At 29.6% G+C, this 21,262-nt stretch overlaps 4 protein-coding genes across 7 annotated transcripts in view; 3 read left to right on the top strand and 1 right to left on the bottom strand.

The window, feature by feature from the left end:
* Positions 1-1,379: 1,379 nt before the first annotated feature.
* Positions 1,380-3,368, top strand: LOC149891757 (zinc finger MYM-type protein 1-like). Its single transcript, XM_090077985.1, has 4 exons — positions 1,380-1,947; positions 2,038-2,429; positions 2,799-2,989; positions 3,167-3,368. Exons 1-4 carry the CDS (start codon positions 1,380-1,382, stop codon positions 3,366-3,368), a joined length of 1,353 nt encoding a protein of 450 aa, XP_089934111.1.
* A 4,023-nt stretch (positions 3,369-7,391) lies between these two features.
* LOC145192339 (serine/threonine-protein kinase MAK-like) lies at positions 7,392-17,034 on the top strand. 2 transcript variants are annotated; one of them, XM_090077663.1, is made up of 12 exons: positions 7,392-7,592; positions 12,930-12,984; positions 13,244-13,365; positions 13,703-13,782; positions 14,107-14,239; positions 14,320-14,491; positions 14,596-14,655; positions 14,742-15,242; positions 15,364-15,401; positions 15,509-15,840; positions 16,008-16,131; positions 16,343-17,034. In XM_090077663.1, exons 1-12 carry the CDS (start codon positions 7,477-7,479, stop codon positions 16,356-16,358), a joined length of 1,749 nt encoding a protein of 582 aa, XP_089933789.1. In that variant the 5' UTR covers positions 7,392-7,476; the 3' UTR covers positions 16,359-17,034. The 2 variants fall into 2 exon arrangements, with proteins under 2 accessions (XP_089933789.1, XP_089933790.1); XM_090077664.1 differs by lacking the exon at positions 7,392-7,592 and adding an exon at positions 10,837-11,024.
* Positions 17,035-18,898: 1,864 nt separating this feature from the next.
* LOC145185992 (sister chromatid cohesion protein PDS5 homolog B-like) overlaps positions 18,899-21,262 on the top strand; it is a 17,091-nt gene continuing 14,727 nt past the window's right edge. Inside the window, exon 1 of one of the 3 annotated variants that reach the window (XM_090077655.1) lies at positions 18,899-19,022. The gene's annotated coding sequence lies outside the window, so the exon portion shown is untranslated. Of the gene's footprint in view, positions 19,023-21,122 lie in introns of those variants that run through there. The other 2 variants (XM_090077658.1, XM_090077654.1) reach the window with 2 other exon arrangements.
* The window catches only part of LOC149891756 (uncharacterized), a 1,679-nt gene continuing 43 nt past the window's right edge, over positions 19,627-21,262 (bottom strand). The window contains exons 1-2 of the mRNA XM_090077984.1: positions 21,155-21,262; positions 19,627-21,101 (exon numbers count right to left, since the gene is read on the bottom strand). The exon at positions 21,155-21,262 is cut by the window's right edge and continues 43 nt beyond it. Of these exons, the coding sequence (XP_089934110.1) occupies positions 19,627-21,101; positions 21,155-21,262 (1,583 nt within the window). The remainder of the gene's footprint in view (positions 21,102-21,154) is intronic.

Raw genomic sequence — 21,262 nt, 5'->3', positions numbered from 1 at the left:
ATGGAAAAGTTTTGCATTTCTTTTATAATCAACTATCTTGTACATTTTATAATTTTGTTTAGTGAACTAGAATTTTCAGGCATATATTGTTTTATTTATTTTTAAAAATTTTAAAGCTTGTTTTCTTTTTTTTTTTTTACATGGAAAAAAATTGTGACTCAACCATATTAATAATGATCTTGGTTTGTGTATTGTTTAGCAAGTTTATATATTGTGACTCGAGAAAGCTTAGCCATTTCTACGAATATAATAAGAGCTACAAACTGTTTGCACTTTTGAAATTCTTGTTCTTTTCTCAATGAGGGATTGCTAAAGTTTATTTTTTTCAAATAGTTTATGTATTATATTTTGTTGCATAATGAATCAGTCATTGAAAATTATTTACATTTTTTGGTGGCAGTTTAGTCATTCTACCTTTTAAGTTGCCAATTAGGTTGACACTGAACCAGAGCCAATATCAACCATGATGATAAGCATTAAACACAAGTTTTAAAGACTAGATTTTCAAGTAAAGATTAAAATTAGTCAATATTATTATTAGTTTGATACAACAAACTTACAAACAGCTAAACAACAGAAGATATAAATAACTTTTTTTTTTTCAATTACAAAAACTCTACCACTGGTGGTACTGTTACATTTCATAATACAACTTCAACAATTGCTGCTTCCAAAAAGGCACTAATTGAAAATATATTCAAAGTTTAGATTATTTAAAAATGTTGGACATTGACTGTTACCATCGAAATAAAATAATCAGAATATTTTATTGAAATTTTTTTTTTTTTTTTGGGGGGGGGGGGGGTGGTTAAAGCTAAAGCCAAAGAACTTAAACTGTAAAAATATTCATGTATTGTTGTGTATGCTTACAAACAGATATGAAGTTTTTATTTTTATTACATAAAATCGTTAAAGCATCTTTGACAATGTAAATAATCTTGAGAAGTTTACTATTATTTATGACTGACATTGTAAATGTTGTATTTAAGAATTATGGATTTAATTAAGTATGAAAAATATGTATTTAATTAAAAAAAATATGTGTTGCATTATGAAAAAATCCTTTAAAAAACATGTTTAAAAATTTTTTAATGTATCTTTTCTGTTTTTCTTGACCTTTTCGTCATTCTCAGAAAACGTTATGTGAATTACATGTTAATCTCTGATTAACATGTAATATTAATCAGAGATAGTTAAATGTATATGTAATGTTACATTCTTTATTATGTTATCGAGTGTTAATTAAGATTAAGTGCCCTTCTTGACTGAACTACTGTTGATAAAAATTTTTAAACCATGCGAAAGTCATATTCTAGTTACAATATAGTTTAAAGTTATCTTATTACAATAACTTAGGTTCATCAATAAGATAATTTAACATGAACAAAATTGATAGTTTGTTAGCTAAACGTTTCTCGTCATTGGGCCTTCAAGAAAAACTAGAAATCAAAAATCTTGGGGCATACCAACCAAAAGGTGTTCGTATAACTCAAGTTGATGGTAAAAAAACACGAACATTTTGTGTAGCATGGTTTGAAAAAAAATCATGGTTAAGTGTGAGTGATGAAAAAAATTCGTTGTTTTGTTTTTATTGTGTTTTGTTTGGTGGCGAGAGCTTGTGGACAGAAAATGGCTGTAAAGATATGAAACATCTCTCTGAGCGAATACAAAAACACGAATCCAGTAAAACACATATAAATAATTCGTTGCAGTTTCAAATGCTCGGAAAGACAAATATTTTATCGACAATTGATGCTGGATACAGTCTTAGCATAAAAAAACATAATGAATTAGTTGACAAAAACAGACAAACATTATCGAGGATTATAGATTGTATAAAATTTTGTGGTGTACACGAATTGCCCTTAAGAGGACATGACGAAACTATTGACTCAAATAATCGAGGGGTATTTTTAGATATGGTTTCATACACAGCTACATTAGATAGTGTGTTTAGCGATAATCTTAAAAATTCAAAAATAACAAAAAATACTTCGAAAACAAACCAAAATGACATTTTAGAATGTATGTATAAAGTATACATAGAAGAAATTAAACGTGAGATTGATAAAGCAAGATTTGTTTCCTTGCAAGCAGATGAAACAACTGATGTATCTTGTCGTTCTCAGTTCGTCATTATTTTGCGTTATTTAAAAGGTTATCAACCAGTTGAAAGATTTATAGCATTTATTGATGTTAATGATAGAACTGCTATGGGTCTTACAAATGTATTAAAAGAAGAATTGGATTGTTTTGGTCTGAAAGAAAAATTAATTGCACAGGCTTATGATGGTGCAGCAGTTATGAGCGGATCAAGGAATGGAGTCCAAAGTCTCATGAAAGAAGTTTACCTAAATGCCCATTATGTTCACTGCTATGCACACCAATTAAATTTAGTTTTGAAAAAAGTTTGTTCGTCGAATAAGCGAGTAAGAACATTTTTTTCTACTTTAAGTGGATTTGGCGTGTTCTTTACGTCCTCGCCAAAACGAAATGATTTACTTCGCGAAATTTCTTTTAAGCAGATACCAAGAGTTTGCGAAACACGATGGAATTTTCGTTCAAAAATAGTTACTTGCATAAAAGAAAACAAAACAAAGATTGTGGATTGTTTTAATAAAATCATAAACGATGAAGGATGGGATGATACAAGCGTGTGGCAATCTGTTGGGTTCAAAAAATGTTTGGAAGATTTAGAGTTCAACTTTTTTTTATCTTTCTTTTATTCAATTTTAAAACATGTTGATGTACTTTACAATATATTGCAATCAAGTAACAGCAACACTATTACAATCAAGGAAGCTTTTGAAAAATTTGAGTTATCCATAAATTTTGTGCGAAATAGCATCACTGATGAAGTTCCTGGATCGATTCTTAACGATTGCAAAGAAATACCTGAAAACCAAATGAAACGAAACACATCAATTGAACTACTAATAGAAGATGCTAAAGATGCTTGTGATAAAGTTATTTTCGAAATTAGCGACAGGTTTAGAAGCATTGAAATATTTAAATCATTTTCAATTTTGGATCCGAAAAATTTCAATTTTAACAGACAACATTTTCCTCGGAATCTTATAAAAAATATTCTAACAAACTATCCAATGCTGAGTGAAGTTAAGTTGATGTCCGAATTAACCGTTTTGTATGAAAATGCTTTTTTTAGTGATGTTGGCAATATTAATGCCCTATCCCAATTTATGCATAAAAATAACCTGATTGAAACATTTTCTGAAGTATCAAAGTTAATAGAGATTGTTTTGGTCACACCTGTGTCTACAGCTGATGCTGAACGGTGTTTTAGTACTTTAAAAAGAGTTAAGACACTTTTAAGAAATTCCACAGGTCAAGATCGGTTGAATGCATAAGCTGTACTATCAATACATAAAGATTATTTACAGGATATTGATCAGTTTAATCAAAAAGTAATCGAAATGTTTTCTCTTATGAAACAGAGAAGAGCAGAATATTTGTATAAATAATATGCTTAAATCTTTGTTTTTAACATCATTCTTTATTTCAAGAGATATTATACCTTTATAAAAATTATAGTGTTAATCGTAACTTTTTATATTTGTGACTTACTTCTAACTAACTAAAAGTTTTTACCATAAAATTAAAATAAATAAAAAATCTAAAGAAGTAATATTAAAATCTGTTCAAATTATAATATGCAGCACTTTCAGGGCAGCTTTTACTGCTTTTTACGAAGGTTCAATTCAATGCCATTAAATACTTATGCTTTATTTTGGGAGTATGCTAGCGCTTAACTCTGTCAACCAATCGAAAAACGCTAGCGACCAAAGACTTTCTAACAAACACCGAAGTATCAATTACGCTGACAGCAAATCGTTGCGATATTTTTCGGTTAATATTTGCTGGCCCCACCAAAGTTTAATGTCACCGGCCGCCACTGTATATATATATATATATATATATATATATATATAATATATATATATATATATTATATATATATATATATATATATATATATATATATATATATATATATATATATATATATATATATATATATATATATATATATATATATATATATATATATATATATATATATATATATATATATATATATATATGTTCAATATTTGTTGTATACTCCATTTATACTGTGTTAAGAAGCTGTCAAATAAATTGCAGAGTTTATATGAGATATGCTGGGTATAAAGGAGATAAATCCTTCAGGTTTTTATTTATTTCAACTGGTTTTCCAAAAAGTTTGGATAAGTTTTCTTTCATTGAGGATATTTTATAGAAATCCAGTATATCATTAACTTTGATTAAAGAATCATTCAACTAAATCTCTGATTTATATTTTTCAGCATCATAGTGTTGTCTTCGTCCGCTGTCTTGTGCGTGACCTATTTAATATCCGACCTTTTTCATTGGTTATCGTGTGACTCATAAAAAACTGAAAGAAGCCTAGTTGGCCTAGTACTTCGTTGACATGCGGTTGTGTGGGTCTGATCATAAATCTCGTGACATTTATACTCTCTAGCGTCTAGATGTCAGCATTCCTCGAATAAGCTTTAAAAGCTTAAAAGCCTTTTAAAATAAAAATAAAACCTATCACTAACAAGATGGTAATATTTGAGTTGCTATGTCTTGACTCGATACCTTATCTCTACTTTTGAGAGGTTTTAAAAAACAAATGAAGATAAGTGAGACAATGTTTGCGCAGTTTTAACGTCTTTCTCAATTACTCTTAAATAATTTATACTGTATTCCATCACGGAAACTAGGTAAACAAAACTAAGCTTTGCAAAAATGAAGTATATAATCGAGTAAAATGTTATTTAAGTTTGTATATAGTTTATTTATACTTACTGAGAATGTGAGAGTATCTCATTTACATGTATTCAGTCATTTTTAGTTACCAAAGTATGGTAACTATTAAAATTATTATTTGCATAATGTACACTTAACAAGTAAGTAATAAGAAAATGTGTTTTTGGTGTTGTATGTAAGGTTTCTGCAATTAATTTAGTAAATTTTTAGGCTGTTCTCTAATAATACATTACATAATACTATACATATATATATATATATATATATATATATATATATATATATATATATATATATATATATATATATATATATATATATATATATATATATATATATATATATATATATATATATTAGAGTGGGCTGAATTGTAATAAATATTTGGTTGCAGTAATGAAACACTGTTAAAAAGTTGTTACATAATTCAATGTTTTAAAAAAAAGTATTAATTTAATTTTTTTATTAAATATAAACACTTGCCTACTTTTAGTTATAGAATGGTGTTATTATTGCAAAAGTCTAAGAATCTCAAAAATGCACAAACATTTCTGACAGTCAATGAGTGTATCAAAACTTTTCTCCAATAGAAATTAGCTAAGAACACTGTTTAGACAAGCTATTCAAGTAATAAGGAAGATGTACTTGTTAATTGAAATGAGCTTTGGTATCCACTTTAGGAAGTTCAAGTCTAGCCTCCTTGCCCAACAATACAATTGCATGTCCAGATTTATACCCATAGACTTTTGAACTAGATGCTGAAACATCTTTAATTATCCATTCAACATAGAAATGTTGGTAGAATAAGTTGCTAAAATGTCTTAAGATCATTGCTGGATGCATGTGACAGCGAGGAGACTGTGTTACCTGGCAATTGTCCCAATCAATCATGTTAAAATATGTTGCAGCTTAATTTCATATGTTCAGGATGAGCAAAAAACATAATATCTTGATTTGGCTTATTAAATGGAAACACAATATCTTGATTTGGCTCATTGAGTTGCTGGCACTGCTTCATAAAGAAAAATAAATTTTTTGATCAATCTTAACATATTTTATATGGAACCATCTAGAGCCATACACATTAACTATGAAACATACTAGTCTCTACAATGTTTTTTTGATGCAACTGTCTGTGAAATATATAAATGTAAGACTCCTAAGCTTTAATGAGCCATCTAGCATGATTTATATTACCTGGTTGGCTACACTCTAGAAATGGTGCATACTGACTTGAATCATGTTCTATCTGCACAGTTATACATGTTTTCAGAGGAAATTGTTGATCTGTGCTGAGATTATTCTAGACCACCTCAGTAATATCAACAACCTTTCCAGAAATGATAAAAAATTCAACAAGTGGGATGCAACTTAATCTCTTGCTCTCTCCAAAACTTCATTTGCTTCTTTATTTTGTTAGGGTCAATTGTATTCTCTGGTGTTAGGAGATTCAGATCTTTCAATACTGCATTTGTAATCATACAAGCTTGTCTGTTACTGATCTTGCATTTATCAAGAGCCTTACATAGTTCTGGATAGTTGCATCTATCTTGTAGAGACTGTGAATCATCAATGGACTTGTCACATAAGAACATGCTATCACCACCATTCAACATGTCCTTGTGATCTTTTTTGTCTTTTGCTTTATCATCCTTATCACCATTGTAATACTCATCAGCCCTTTTTGGTTAAGCATTTTTGAATTATTTATTTTTTCCTTCCTTGCAAGCTTAAATGTTGTGGCGGTGTCAATTTTACCAATGATGCAATTTCTACTTGTAATCTGATCAACCAAAAAATCCCATTCCACTGCTGGTATTTTATGTAAAAACTAATACCCACACTGGGTGTAAGTGTGGGCGTAGGTTTTTGTATAAAGTACCAGTAGTGGAATGACTTACACTCATACTGGGATGAAAATGATCTTTTGTCATGCATAAGTGACATAAGTCTCTTCACTCAAACAACAGTACTGCTGACATAAGTTGATGGAACACTTGCTTTATCATAGATCTTTTTCACTTGGTTAACAATAACCTTTGCTCAATCATGTGGTCCAGACAAAATGTTTATCATCATGTATTGATAGGCAGTTATAAAACAGATGACAGTAAAATTCATGTTGAAGTTGGCAAAAGTAAATTAAATTTATTTTACATATCATCAATAGAGACACAATAATGCAATATTTCCATTTTTCATGAAAAAAATATTACCCACCCTAATATATATATATATATATATATATATATATATATATATATATATATATATATATATATATATATATATGTATATGTATATATATGTATATATATGTATATATATGTATATATATGTATATATGTATATAACATACATACATACATACATACATACATACATACATACATACATACATACATACATACATACATACATACATACATACATACATACATACATACATGCATTGCATGCATGCATGTATATATGTATGTATGTATGTATGTATGTATGTATGTATGTATGTATGTATGTATGTATGTATGTATGTTATATACATATATATGTATATATATGTATGTATAAAAATATACATTTACTTGAACATTTTATGAAAAAAGGTCAATTAGTTAAGTAAATAGATTATCTAATATTTTGGAAATATTTTGGCATTATGCGATGACGGTTGTAGGAATGAATCGTTACAAGACGATGAAAAAACTTGGTGATGGGACATATGGTTCTGTTATGCTGGGAAAGACATATGATACTGGTGAAACAGTTGCAATTAAAAAGTACAGTATTTTTCTTTTTTTTACTTTTCTCACTTTCTTTTTCAGTTTTGTTACTATATTTATCTTTGTTACTATATTTATATTTATCTAAATGCCATGAAAAAGAATCTTGATAGTTTTTAACAAATGGTCAATAAATTTAAAGCCATCTCTTTCTTATCTATATAAAGTTATTATAAAAAATGTTATTTTTATTCAAAATTTTAAGAATATTAAACCCATAGGTTTTAATTTTGGATGCCTTTGTATTAATCATTCCTATTGGTTTTTACAATTGAACATTGTAAAATACAAAGTTGCTATTTACATATTAACTGAAGATTTGTTAAAGAAAGATTCTTCTTAATATGCAACTCAAAAATAGGGAGTTGAAAAATTTTTACACGTGACTTTTCAACTTATAATTCTTTAGTAAACAATTTTTTTTTTTTTTTTTTATTTTATTGATTTTTCAATAATGTTAACATTGATCATACTTATGGATCATAAATCCATTTTCTGTCAGCTGTATCAAGGAGATTAGCCTAAAAACACTCACAGTTAACTGAAAAATTTAGATATATAAGATGATGATACACCAGAAATCAATATTGAAAAAGGAAATGTAAATATACCAAAGATAATTTAAAAAGTAGATCAAGGCTGTTATATGAGAATATTGCAGTAAAATTATGTCAAAATGGACAACTCTACATCAGTTGAAAGAAAAAGATTTTATTAAAACAAAAACATTTCTTCTTATCAATTGTTCCCACTGCATATATAAATTTATTGTAGTAGAATGTAGAGAACAAGTTTGTTACAAATATTAAACTCTGAGACAGCAAGCAAATCTCAAATTTTGTTAAATGTGGAAATATTTTTTGGATAGCCAAAAAGAGTTTTACTTTGTCCAGATAGTGTTAATTAAATCACAAAATTACAGGCAGCAATTCTGTAATACTTATTGCATAGTGATAAGTTTTCTTGAGTTTAGTTTTGGTAATGGTTAAAGTACTCTAAGAGTAAGTTAGAGAGCCACCTCAATTTACGGAAGATAAGTTGTAAATTATATAAAATGTATAAAGAAGAATTTAATAAACAAATAAAATCTGCATAATTGTTTGTTATTCAAAGAAACATTTCACTTAAATGACCCACAAGTAGAATTTTATAAGCTAAAAAAAGAACAGTGTATGAATTGCAATATTTATATTTATTCTAAGGACAAAACTAATTTGAAAGATGACTTGACTAGTATATAATTTGAGAAAAAGAGTCTTTAGACACAAAGACAGCAGATAAGCAAAAAAGTATTGAAAGTAGAGGCATTATGTTTGTTATACTTGTATGGATGAAATTGCTTGTAACATTTGAGTTGCAAGCAATATTATCCATACTCTTCACAGATTACTCAAAAACATCCTATTTGCATAAGTTATCTTTATACAATTTTACAAAATTAGACAAACATTAAAACATATAATGTGATCATAGTGAAGTATATTAACTTTTATGATCTGAAATAGTGTTTGGGTTGTAATATAGTAAAAAATACAGACAATCAAAATGTAAAATGAATGACCATTAGATGGCCCCAAGGAAGATAAGAATTTCTAAAATTGATTTTCAGTAAATATAGCCTGAGCAACTTATACTTTCATGAAATTGATATCATTATAATACAATTTATGAGGTTCAAAGAAAACTACAAGGTTAGCATTTGCATTTTTTTGATTCTCAGAGGATATGTTAATAAATGAAGAGTAGGCACCTATTTTATCAAAAATTACTGTGATAATTAGGATTCATATTCAAAATGAGTTTAATCAGACTGATTTAAAAGGGGGGTTTTTAAAAATAAGTAAGTTTCAATATTATCAGAGCTTTCAATCTTATCAGAGTTTTTGAAAAAAGAATAAAGTTGTGTGTACTAAGCATCTGCATCTCATTATTTTTTTATTCAAGATAAGACAATCCTAAAAGCTTTGTCCTGATTAGCAATAAAGAGACAATTTTCAACTTTCAGTAAAAATCCAGGATGATACCATGATGAAAAAAGATGTCCTAGACAAAGTATGAGCTTTACAATTTTCCAGAGTATACATCTTTTTAAGGGGACATAATGAGACATACCAGTTAATTATTAATGTGAAATTTAAATAATGAATTTTTTCAGACATTTTTTGAACTGTTTCAATAGTCGAGCGTTCTTGCGCACAAGTCAGTATGCGAGAGCCTTCTTTCCTCTTACAAGTCATTGGGCAGTATACATTGTCCATTGAAACAGTTTTGCTTCTTTTTAACAAATTTTTTTGTTTATTTTTGTTGTACAATTCAATGTCTGAGTGCTCAAATAGACAAGTTCAAAGAGCAGAAGGTTGTGCTATGGTGCCCTGGCAGGCTACTACTTGGCTGAGGCTTATGACTCTCCTCTGCGGTAGGCGACAGCTGGTGTTGGCACAACAGACCTTCTTCAATGCTCTCTGCTGGGGTGTAAACTTTGGCTTTGGTTTACCAGCATAATAGCTTAAGACTTATCCATTTAGTATTCTGCTGGGGGGCTCGGCCATTACAATTGTTTTTGCTACTTTATTGTGATTTAACTATATACCGAGACTTAGCAAGACAAATAAAAATTGAAATGAAAGTTTTCATGTGTTTTATTTATTTTAATTGCAATGTTGTACTGTAATGCACATAAACTAAATTTTATTAGCAATGAGGAGTAAATAAAAGTTTTAAATGACAAACTTTGTCAAACAGTTCATTTAGTTGTGTCACTAGTTGAAGGTGCATCAGTTGGAGCAGTGGATGGTACAGCAACAGAAGCTGGAGTAGAAGCCCTTGAACTAGATTTGCTTCCAGTTGGAGTCAAGTATCTGGTGATGAGTGGTGTAATACCTGGTACATGAGATGTTGTAGCAGTAGAGGTTCTAGAGGAGTGATGATATGCATGTATACCACACCAAAGATTTTTAAAATACAATATTTCTTTATATAAAAAAATATAAAAACAAAAAGTAATATTTTTGAAATATAAAAAATGATAGGGATATTGGGTAGGGACATTGGGTAAGGACAATGTAAGGGACGATGGGAGGGACAATGAGAGAGGTAAAAGGTAAGTAAAGTGACATAACATAAAAACTGGTTTAATGTTAAATGACATAACATAAAAGCCGGTATTGGATTAACGTTTGGATTGGACAATGAATTTAATCCGCTTAAGCGCTATATCTATATAAGAATGCTGGAAAAGCTTAAAACAATCATTCAAGTATGTTGCTGTGCGTAAGCTCTACTTAAATTGAAACAAAAATAGATTGTAAAATAATATTGGACAAAGTTTGTTTAACTGATGAAATTATTCAATGGAGTCGAAGAGAGGAAATGAGAAATGGCAAAATGGTGGATAAACTGATGATAGAACTTAGTATTATCAAGTTAAACGTAATAACATTTTTAATATTTTTTTGAAAAAATATTTTTAAGTTTACAAAAAAAAAAAAAAATGAATACGCTAATCCAATACCGGTTGTTATGTTATGTCATTCTCTTGAGAAAAAAAATCTGTAACAAATCTTGATCACTCTCTTGAGACAACAAATTTGGAAGGAAGTTTAAAAAACCTTTTTAAACTGAGCAAAATTTAAGTTTGAAAAAAAAATTTTAAAGTTTAAAGTTGAAACAATAAACTTAATAACAGAAAATATCTATGTTTAGTCTATCATATGATATTAAGCAACCCCTCAACAAAGCTTTAGGAAAGTTGCAAAAACTGTAAGGTTTTAAATTTAATATTAACTTATTAAAATAAGTCATAAAAAGGGTTTTTTTTCTTTAGGGATTAAAAATATAATACACAAAAGCGTTTATTTCAATAAAGAGTTAAAAATCATTTCAATATCTTTTTAAAATAAAGTTGTTACAAACAACTTCATTTTACACTTTTAACTCACCTCTTTGTTGCTCATTAGCCTTATGTTCATTATAGATGTTTTTAAGTATGTACAAGGTCATGTTAGAGTCTCTCTTGTGGATGGGTTTATGTTTCTCCAGTTCTTTGAACTCAGCAGGATGGGCATGAAGTAGGTGCTTACGTATGTCAGATGTGTTGCCATAATTGACCTTGTAAAAATTGCCACAAAATTTGGACTGACCATTGGCCTGGCTTACACCACAGTCATCATGGGTTTAGTTTGCTTTTTGCTCCTCAAAAAATCTCCAGATATCACCTTTGCTTTGTGGCATCTTGCAGACTGATTGACAAAATGACTTTGACTATACTTAAACAGCACCTGATATAAAAGACTCACTAAAAATTTAAAAAATGAATTAAAATCTAGGAGCTATATGTTGGCATACCAACTCTCCAGAGAATACTGGAATAGCCTTGCCATTTCCAGAAAAATTAAATTATGTTATGTGGGTCTTTAAAAGTTTAGACAATTCAACTAACGACAATTCAACTTTACTATACTATTTTAGTAATTAACTAATTTAACAAAATTAATCATTTTATATACATAACATTTAAAATTGGTATGTCTCACGTTATTTGATGCCTCTGTATTTCTTGTATTATAAAAAGATAACAAAAACTTTAACTGCTTTTGTGCATAGACAGTCCAAGAAAGATATTTTAATGCTTTTAGCATTAAATTTCACAAATATATAAAAAGAATTGTAATATATAAGTTTAAACTTTTTGGTTTTTGAAAACTTTTGTAATTGTTTTTTTTTTTTATATTGTGAATGATTTGCATTTTTTTAACAGGAAAATTATTCTGCCAGCCATACATTGCCAAGTCTGCCCATTAATGTTATTGCTGCCAAATGTCACCAAGTCTGCCCAATTGCCCATTAATAATCAAGGGTTTGACTTGTTAATCCTTAATCTATGTGTTTGGAATGTCTCGTTTTGTCTCGTCATAATGAAATGTCTCATTTTGTCAAGTATCATAATAGAATGTCACATATTGTTATGTCATGTCTTGAATCTTTCTGGCCTGTCTCATTTTATATCTGTCTTGTAACGCTTCATAATATCCGGGACACAATTTTTATATTCTGAAACAAAATTATTGTCCTGATTTATAACTTTATTCTGGGACACTTTTTTCCTTTGTCTCCTTATTTTTTTCCAGAACATTTCTTGTCTCATTATGCCTGTCCCAGTTCATTTCGAGAAAATGATTCCAAGACACAGAGGTTTAGTGTGTACCAGAATAATGAAGCTAAATTTTTTTTTTATAAAAAAAAAAGATTATGATTTTTAAAAGAATAAATTGAAATTTAAAGACCTAATGTACATGCACACATCTAGAAGTTAATATCTAATATTTTATTATATAGAATGAAAAGAAAGTATTATTCCTGGGAAGAATGCATGAACCTAAGAGAAGTTAAGGTATGTAAAACTGAAGAAAAGTGTTTATCATTTTTAATTTTTTATCAATGCCTGAAATTATGGTAGGATTTTTTTGCATTTATATTGTAAGCAATGATACACAGAGATAAAACTCTTTTTGCATTGTAAGGTACATTCCAAGTAGGTTATAAAAACTTAACGACTGAAAAATGTTTGCTCATTTTATGCTAGTGTATATCTATAAAGTCTAGTAATTTTATTTTTGTGTATAGTTATGTACAATCTGATCATTTTTTAGAGTTTAAGAAAACTCAATCACACGAATCTTATCAAGTTAAAAGAAGTAATACGTGAAAATGATCAGCTTTATTTTATTTTTGAGTATATGAAAGAGAATCTTTATCAACTAATGAAAAATAGGTTTGTAACATTTTTTTTAATGATTACTTTAAGTCTTTGTGATAATTGAAAAATTTCAAATTAGTTTAATTTAATAGTTAAATAGTTTAAAATATGGCAAACAAACCAAGAAATTTGCGTTCATAATTTTTTTGGATCCAGTATTAGATCATTTGTTAACTTACTTTAATACAAAAATATAAGTTTTAACACTTTATTCTTTGAGAATAATTTAAAGAATCTTGAATCATGAGAAATCTTTCAAAAGAGTTTTAGGTTTGAACTGTTTTACTCATAATTGATTAGAAAAGTTGTTTTCTTTTATCAAAGTGTGTTTAAAGGTGTTTTTTTTATGTAGAGATAAACTTTTTCCAGAATCTGCCATTCGTAATATAATGTACCAAATTCTTCAAGGATTAGCATTTATGCACAAAACAGGTTTTAACTTTTGATTTTTTATTTTATTTTAAATCCTCATTTTAATTTTTGGTTTGAATAATGTTAACTGTTATTTATAATACCAGTCTTCTACATAGTGATTTGTGATAAGTCTTAAATAACAATAGTTACACATAAATATTAATATGCAATAAAAATTTAAAAGGAAATATTGTATAATAATTCAAGAAATAATGCTTAATACTCTTTAAAAACAGTTCGTTGTTAAAGAGAATAGAGTTTAGTTTTTTTTAGCTCAGATAAAATAAATTTTTTTAAAAAAAAAAAGTTTATTATTGTGTTTTTATCTTATGTTATTGAAAGGATTCTTCCATCGAGATATGAAACCAGAAAACCTATTATGCAGTGGACCTGAAATTGTAAAGATTGCTGATTTTGGTTTAGTTAGAGAAATTCGCTCAAGACCCCCCTATACAGACTATGTTTCCACAAGATGGTAAGACTAATATTAAATATATACACAAATTTTTTTTTTTTTTGCAAGCCATAAATTTTTAATGTTTTTTTTTTGTTAAGGTATAGAGCTCCAGAGGTCTTACTGCGCTCAACAAACTATAGTTCACCAATTGATATCTTTGCATGTGGTTGTATAATGGCAGAGTTGTATACTCTTCGCCCATTATTTCCTGGTTCAAGTGAAGTTGATATGATTTTTAAACTTTGTTCAGTGATGGGTACTCCTTCTAAGGTAGTTTAATATATTATTAGTAGCCCTTTTTCTGCATAGTTCTTCTTTTTGAATTTGATTCTGGTACATACTTTTATCTAAATTTCTTCATGGTCTTGTTTCAGGAAGAATGGCCTGAAGGTTATCAATTGGCAAATGCTATGAATTTTAAGTTTCCAAATATGGTAATGTTATTTTCAAGTTGTTTTTTGATCTAAGCTTATTTTCAACTGCTCAATCTTTATCAAAATGTTTTTTGTAAAAAATTTAGGTTGCTACTCCACTTAAACAGCTTATTCCAAATGCAAGTAAAGAAGGCCTTCAGTTACTTGAGGATATGCTAAGATGGAATCCTCAACGGCGACCAACTGCTCAACAGGCATTGCGGCATGCATTCTTTCAAGTAGGTCAAAATATGCAAACAGCTGAACAACTGCAAGTCACACAGTTACAAAGGCGTATTTCTATAACCAAAGCAAATGCAACACAAAAAAGTATAGCAAATGATACACAAAAAAATAATTCAAATGATACAGATGAAGGCAATCCAAATAAAAATTTGAGAAAAAGTGCAAAGGAATCTTTGGAAGTTTTTTTAAGAAAAGACTCTATTTCCAGTGCAAAGTTTTCTGAAATGAGTAAAGGTTCACTATCTTCTCGTAAAAGATGGGGTTATGAACCTGAAAAGAATGAAGAGAAACAAGATGAGTTTGATGAAATACTGGATGGAATCAATACCAGTAAAACTGATTTTAGACTGGCTAATAGCCGGGTAAAACCATTGATGCGTTTGTTTTTTTTAATTTATAAATCAAAATAAAAAAACAACTAAGTTTTTTTGCACAGTTTTCGTTGTCTTGATAAAAATAATACATTTAACTTTTTATCTTTAGCATATTTCAAAGAAAGACCCACTAGAATCAATTTTCAGGTTCTATTTCTTTCATTTTTAAATAAGTTTTTTTTTGTTATGTCTTTTGTAAAATAGTTCTTTTAGAATTTTCTCTAATTCTCAAAATAACAACTTTTTATCTTCAGTGGAAAACTAGAAGAGTCAAAATTTTTAAATCCATTACCAAGTATTGAGGTTAATGCGGAATCAAAAAAGAACATTCCCACATCAGGTCGTAATTCTGCAAAACAACATTATATGCAAAGATCACGGTACTACCCAGGTGGACCAAATGCACCAATTAAGCCCTTAATCGAAGGTCGAATTATTGACATCGGATCAGCAAAAAAACTTGTTGAATTAACATCAGATACAAAAAAAGATTTATTTCAGAATCGAGTTTTAGGAGATATTAAACCTTCTCCAGTATCCCAGGATCAGGATGATTTTAAAAATGGTCGTAATCAAAAAATGCTAGGTATTTTTGTAAATATTTTAAATATTTTAGATGATTGCAATTGTAGTTCTGCCTTTTAATGAATACTTTTTTGTTTAATTATAATTCCAAATTTTATATTTCAAGTTTCATGACTAGCTGTAAAGTTATATAGGGTGTATTAAATCACTTTTTTTCCCCTAAATTAGGAGGAGGTGTAATATGGAAGCCCCCTGCTTTGACAGGTAGCAAATCAACTTTAGGGCAGTTATCTATTGGAAACGAAACTCGTTCTAAGTTAGGTGTCCATGGTCGTACTGATTGGACGAACAAGTAAATTAGTTATTAGTTATTTATTAGTAGAATGAGTATATCAGTATTATCTGCCTCTAGATAAAAATACAAGATCCTCCTACTTTCGCATGGTTTTTGAGGTGCAACCACCTGTACTGCGCCGAACTTAACGCGAATATATTTAACTTTTTTTAATCTGATTTTTAAATAATTACTATCGAATTGAAAAAAAAATTTTTTTTAACTCTAGGTATGGTGGAAGGTGACTACAAATCGAAAACTAGATGATATATATTGGAGGAACTTTCTAGCATTACTACATTGTCACCGTTTTTGAAAGGGATGACAACTAAGTGCTTTTTGCGTAATGTTCTTCATTTTGTGAACGCGTGATTTTTGTAGCACACGTGTATATGAGAGACATTAATAAAAACCTTTGACTGAGGTTAAAGTATCAAATGTAAAATACTCAATTGTTTTTAAAACAGTGTTTAAACTTGTAAAAAGGGTTACATATAATAAAATATGTATTTTCATAAGATGTTATAGAAAGCTATTTGTCATACATACAATTATTTTATGTATATATGTATGTATGTATGTATGTATGTATGTATGTATGTATGTATGTATGTATGTATGTATGTATGTATGTATGTATGTGTGTATAACATATTTACAATATATAATACTGTATCTGATATATTTACAGTTTATAATAAAGTTTGTTTGTTTTATATAATATATTTAAATGTAAGTGTATTTATATATTTGAAAACGAATTGAAAATTTTTATATATATAGTGTCTAGTTAAGGCTCTACTTTTTATTTTTGATGTTGTACATATGTTGTGTGTTATACAGACTGATGTACTTAGTTCTTTGCTGTGTATACTGCTGTAAATATTTTAAATTTAAAAACTACCTCGCTAATAACATAAACATCAATTATCTTGCTTCAAGGAAAAGTTACTGAGATAATTCTACCTTAGGTAGTAGAGTTCATAAATTTTGAATATTCAAATTATTTTTAAATATTGTTTTGCTTTAAAGAATAACTATTAAGAGGTTCTTTAAGTTATTTCTATCAGCACTTTTTATTCGCTGTTGAGTCATTCGTGCAGTCAACGATAAAATATGTGCCTAATTTTTATACTAAAACACTCGAAAATTTAACATAAAAATTTTAATTTCCGTGGGAATTCATTACAACATAGAATTTTACCAACTATAACATCGTTTTGAGGAAATTTGTTCTAAAAAAATGTCTTTCTTTTTTTTTTTTTAAATTTTATTTATCGTTATAAATTATTTGAAACATTTTAATAGCTTTGTTCATCGTCAAACTTTAAATAAATATAGGTGTGATGTTAAAAAATATCGAATTTGTTTCCCTTCAGTGAAACCTGTTAAAATCACTTTCTTTACAGGAAACAAGCATCTTGGTTCGTTTGCAGTCATTGCTGCAGGTAAGATCATTGTAATTTTCTTACCTTCAATTTAAGTCGTAGTTTTACTTCATACAGATTTTACAACTTGAAAACAGAAAGGACATTGCTTGTATCTATCTGCATCAGATTTTTAAATATTTTTGCAAAAACACTTCAATTTACATAGGAGGAATCTTTGTTTTGCCTCTTCCTTCTTTTCTTTGGTATCTTTTTTTGTTTGGCGGTTTTTTTCTTTTTTCTCTTGTATTTCTTTTGTAACATCACTTTTTTTAGCTTTCATTGATCAATGTATATTGGTAACTAATATGATACAAACCCATGTCGTCTGTTGAGATATTTTATTGAATCAGGTCCTATTATACCTGTTGTTTCTAATATAGATGACGATTCTTCTGGTTTCATACATTCTTCAGCTCTTTTGAACATGTTTTTCAAACAGAAACTACCTAAGGGTAGTTTCTGTTTAACGTCCATAGAAAAACTTACTCTATAAATGTTTATTCATTTTTAAATGCCTAGAAAAAAAACCCACGTGATTTTTGGGTTACACAAGACGTAGTTTTTTTGTGGTACATTAGAGTGTTCTGCAAAATATGAGTTACCAGTGATACAACCATCATAATTGAAATATAACTGCTGCAAAAAAGGTCCTTCTGAATTCGAAACCGTTCAGAAATTACAGAAAATTTTGTGCATGTGGCTTTTGAGGTGCATGACGAAAAATTGTTGTCAACTTTAATATTCAAGCAAAAGAACGCATGCAAACCTTAAGAAACTGTACTTACTAGGTAGAACCTCATTTAGGAGCAGACTTTCAAAGCAATTTTAAAAGATTATCTGTCTCTTGATAAAAATACAAGGTCCTCCTACTTTTACGTGGTTTTTGAGGTGCAACTACCTACTGCGCCGAATTTAACTCGAATGTATTTAAGTTTTTCTAATCTGGCTTTTAAACAACTACTATCGAATTGTATATTTTTATAATTGTTGGATGGTGGCTATAAGTAATCATCGTTTCCGGTACTATTTACTATTCCAATATTTTCTGATTAAACACTATTTTGTTTAAACCAAACAAAATAGTACCAAATATTAACTATGGCTAAGACTTAGGCCCGAATGCAAGAATCGAATTTAAAATTTTATTTCATACATTTTAAGTTCGACTCTTACAGTTTCTGAAAATATTTTACGAACAAAAGGGATAACATTTAGAACTAACGAAAATGCTCGAACACAAAAATATGTGCATTAGTTTTGTTTGATTTTCCGCATAAAGCTATTAAGCTAATCTTTATGTTTTATATTTTTGCTCCAGCTTCACACTAGGGGCTTGTAAAAAGGGATTTAACGCCGGCAGGTTTAAAAACAGAAGAAAGAGAAATATATAAGTATCAGTCAAACTTAAACAAATCCCTATTTTAAATATTGTAAATCGTAAATATTGCAAATCGTTCCAACCAAGTTTAAGTCGTTGGGGTAAACAATTTACTTCTTAAATAGTAAATAAAATGTTAGAAAATAAATTTTGACCAGCTGATAAGTCCGAATGTTAAATACAAAAAAACACTATGTATGTATGTATGTATGTATGTATGTATGTATGCATGTACATGTATATGCATAGATATGTTACATATCTATGTATGTGTATACATATTATGTATAAACATTATTTATTATATATATATATATATATATATATATATATATATATATATATATATATATATATATATATATATATATATATATATATGTAGTTTCGCATAAAAAAGATCGTTTTTAGTTGTGCGTAAAGGCCGATGTATCTTTGTAAAATTCAACACAATTTATATACAGATTAATTCCCTAGGTATTCACACATATCTTTTCACACATACAATTATTTACAAGTAGGCATTCACACTTATCTTTTCACAAATACAATTATTTACAAGTAATGCTATAAGGCATTCACAAATCTTTTCACACATACAATTATTTACAAGTAACGCTATAATGACATTTCCTTTTACGCACACAATTATTCACAAGTAACGCTATAATTACACTCCCCCTTGGTCATAATGACCACTTCACCTCACGGACTATATCGCTCAGGTGCCATCCTTTTTCGGGTGCTTCTTCGCAACATTGGCGTCTGGTTTGTCTCGTCTTCAGGCAACACAACGCACAGCTCTTCATCATCTTCTAGATCCTCATTCGACTTGTTATCAACTCTGACGGGTCTTAGGTCGCGTATGTGCCGGCATACTTTGTCCACTTCAACCGTTTGCTCCGAAATGATTCCTGTAACTCGCCCAATCTTGTATTGAGAGTCACATCGGTTGTCCGGGGGCTTTACCCATACTTCATCGCCAAGTTTAAACTTGTTGGTGATCTTCTCATGAGGTTCATATGCGTTTTTATCGTCGTCAATTCCTCTAATTCTTATTTCGTAATGGTATAATTTATTTGCGGGTGCTGTAGATGACTTACAACAGTCTTTTGGGTTGACGTTATACCAATAAACTGCCTCGGGTATGCTGCACGGAACTCTCTTCGCCGTTCTTTTCACTGTTCGATGGCACCGTTCTGCAATTCCATTCCCTGAAGGAACGTAAGCGCACCTGAAGCGAAGTTTAACGTTCCATTTGTTCATAAATTGTGAAAATAATGTGCTTCGAAATGCTGTATCATTATCCGTCAGTATTTCGTTTGGACCGCCTCGTTCAAGAAAGATTGCGTTTAGTTCCTGAATGACACATGCACTAGTTTGGTCTTTAAGATGGCGCCATATTGCATATCGTGAAGGCCCACAGTCAATCAGGGTAAGAAAATGTTGCCCCTCATAATGAGTTATATCCACACCAAGCCGTTGCCACGTCCCTTTTACTTCAATCTTCCCTTTCGGCCACTTTATCGGACTTGGATCAATTGATTGGCAGGCTACACATTTTTCAACCACTTGCCTGACTTCTTCCCTGCTTACTGATGGGTTAATTCTACGAACAAAATACAATGTTCTCTTCACACCATTATGTCCCGTGGGCTTATGAACATGGTTTATTTCTTTGGGAGATAGAGAAGCACTAATCGTTCCACCTGCAGCAAGTTCAGTGGGCTTATTGATCATTTTCAACCAACTTCCAGGCACTCGAGTAAGTACATCGGCTAAGTTAGACTCCGAGGGTACTAGTTTAATATCCACTCTGAGTTTGTATTCGTCCACAATATTCGTAATGGTTTGAAGCCGTCTTCTAATCAGCATTTCGTTTGAAGCCTTTGTCTTCAATCTGGATTTTCCAGTCAGTGCATCGGTGACCCAATGTAATACTGCTTTCGAATCAGTGCAAATATGCAAGACATTCATCTTCCAATTGAGACCCATGTTTAGTCCTTTGATTACTGCATCGAGTTCAGACATGTTTATATGTGTTGTATCATCTTTTCTTAGCCAACAAGCGTCTTCGATTATATTGCCATCAACTTCAATACTCACACCTAGCGCTAGTGAACTAGCATCCACCCACACTGTTGCCTCGTTGCCATAAACATTCCAAACTCCTATATTTTCTTAAAATTTTCTTTATCAGTCTCTGCTAACTGTTGATACACTACGAATGCACCATCAGTGAAACGGAGAGGAACCACACGTGCCAGATCGGTTACACCAATTATTTTACATACCAATTCAACCTTTTCCAGCCACTCCGCAACTGACTGTTGATCGTTTC

This window comes from Hydra viridissima, unplaced genomic scaffold, assembly GCF_058129835.1.
Source record: "Hydra viridissima isolate aposymbiotic clone 2 unplaced genomic scaffold, HvirCarnegie_v1 scaffold_2, whole genome shotgun sequence".
Classification (NCBI taxonomy): domain Eukaryota; kingdom Metazoa; phylum Cnidaria; class Hydrozoa; order Anthoathecata; family Hydridae; genus Hydra; species Hydra viridissima.
Note: the sequence above shows the minus strand (reverse complement) of the source record. Positions and strands in the feature narration are given on the sequence as shown.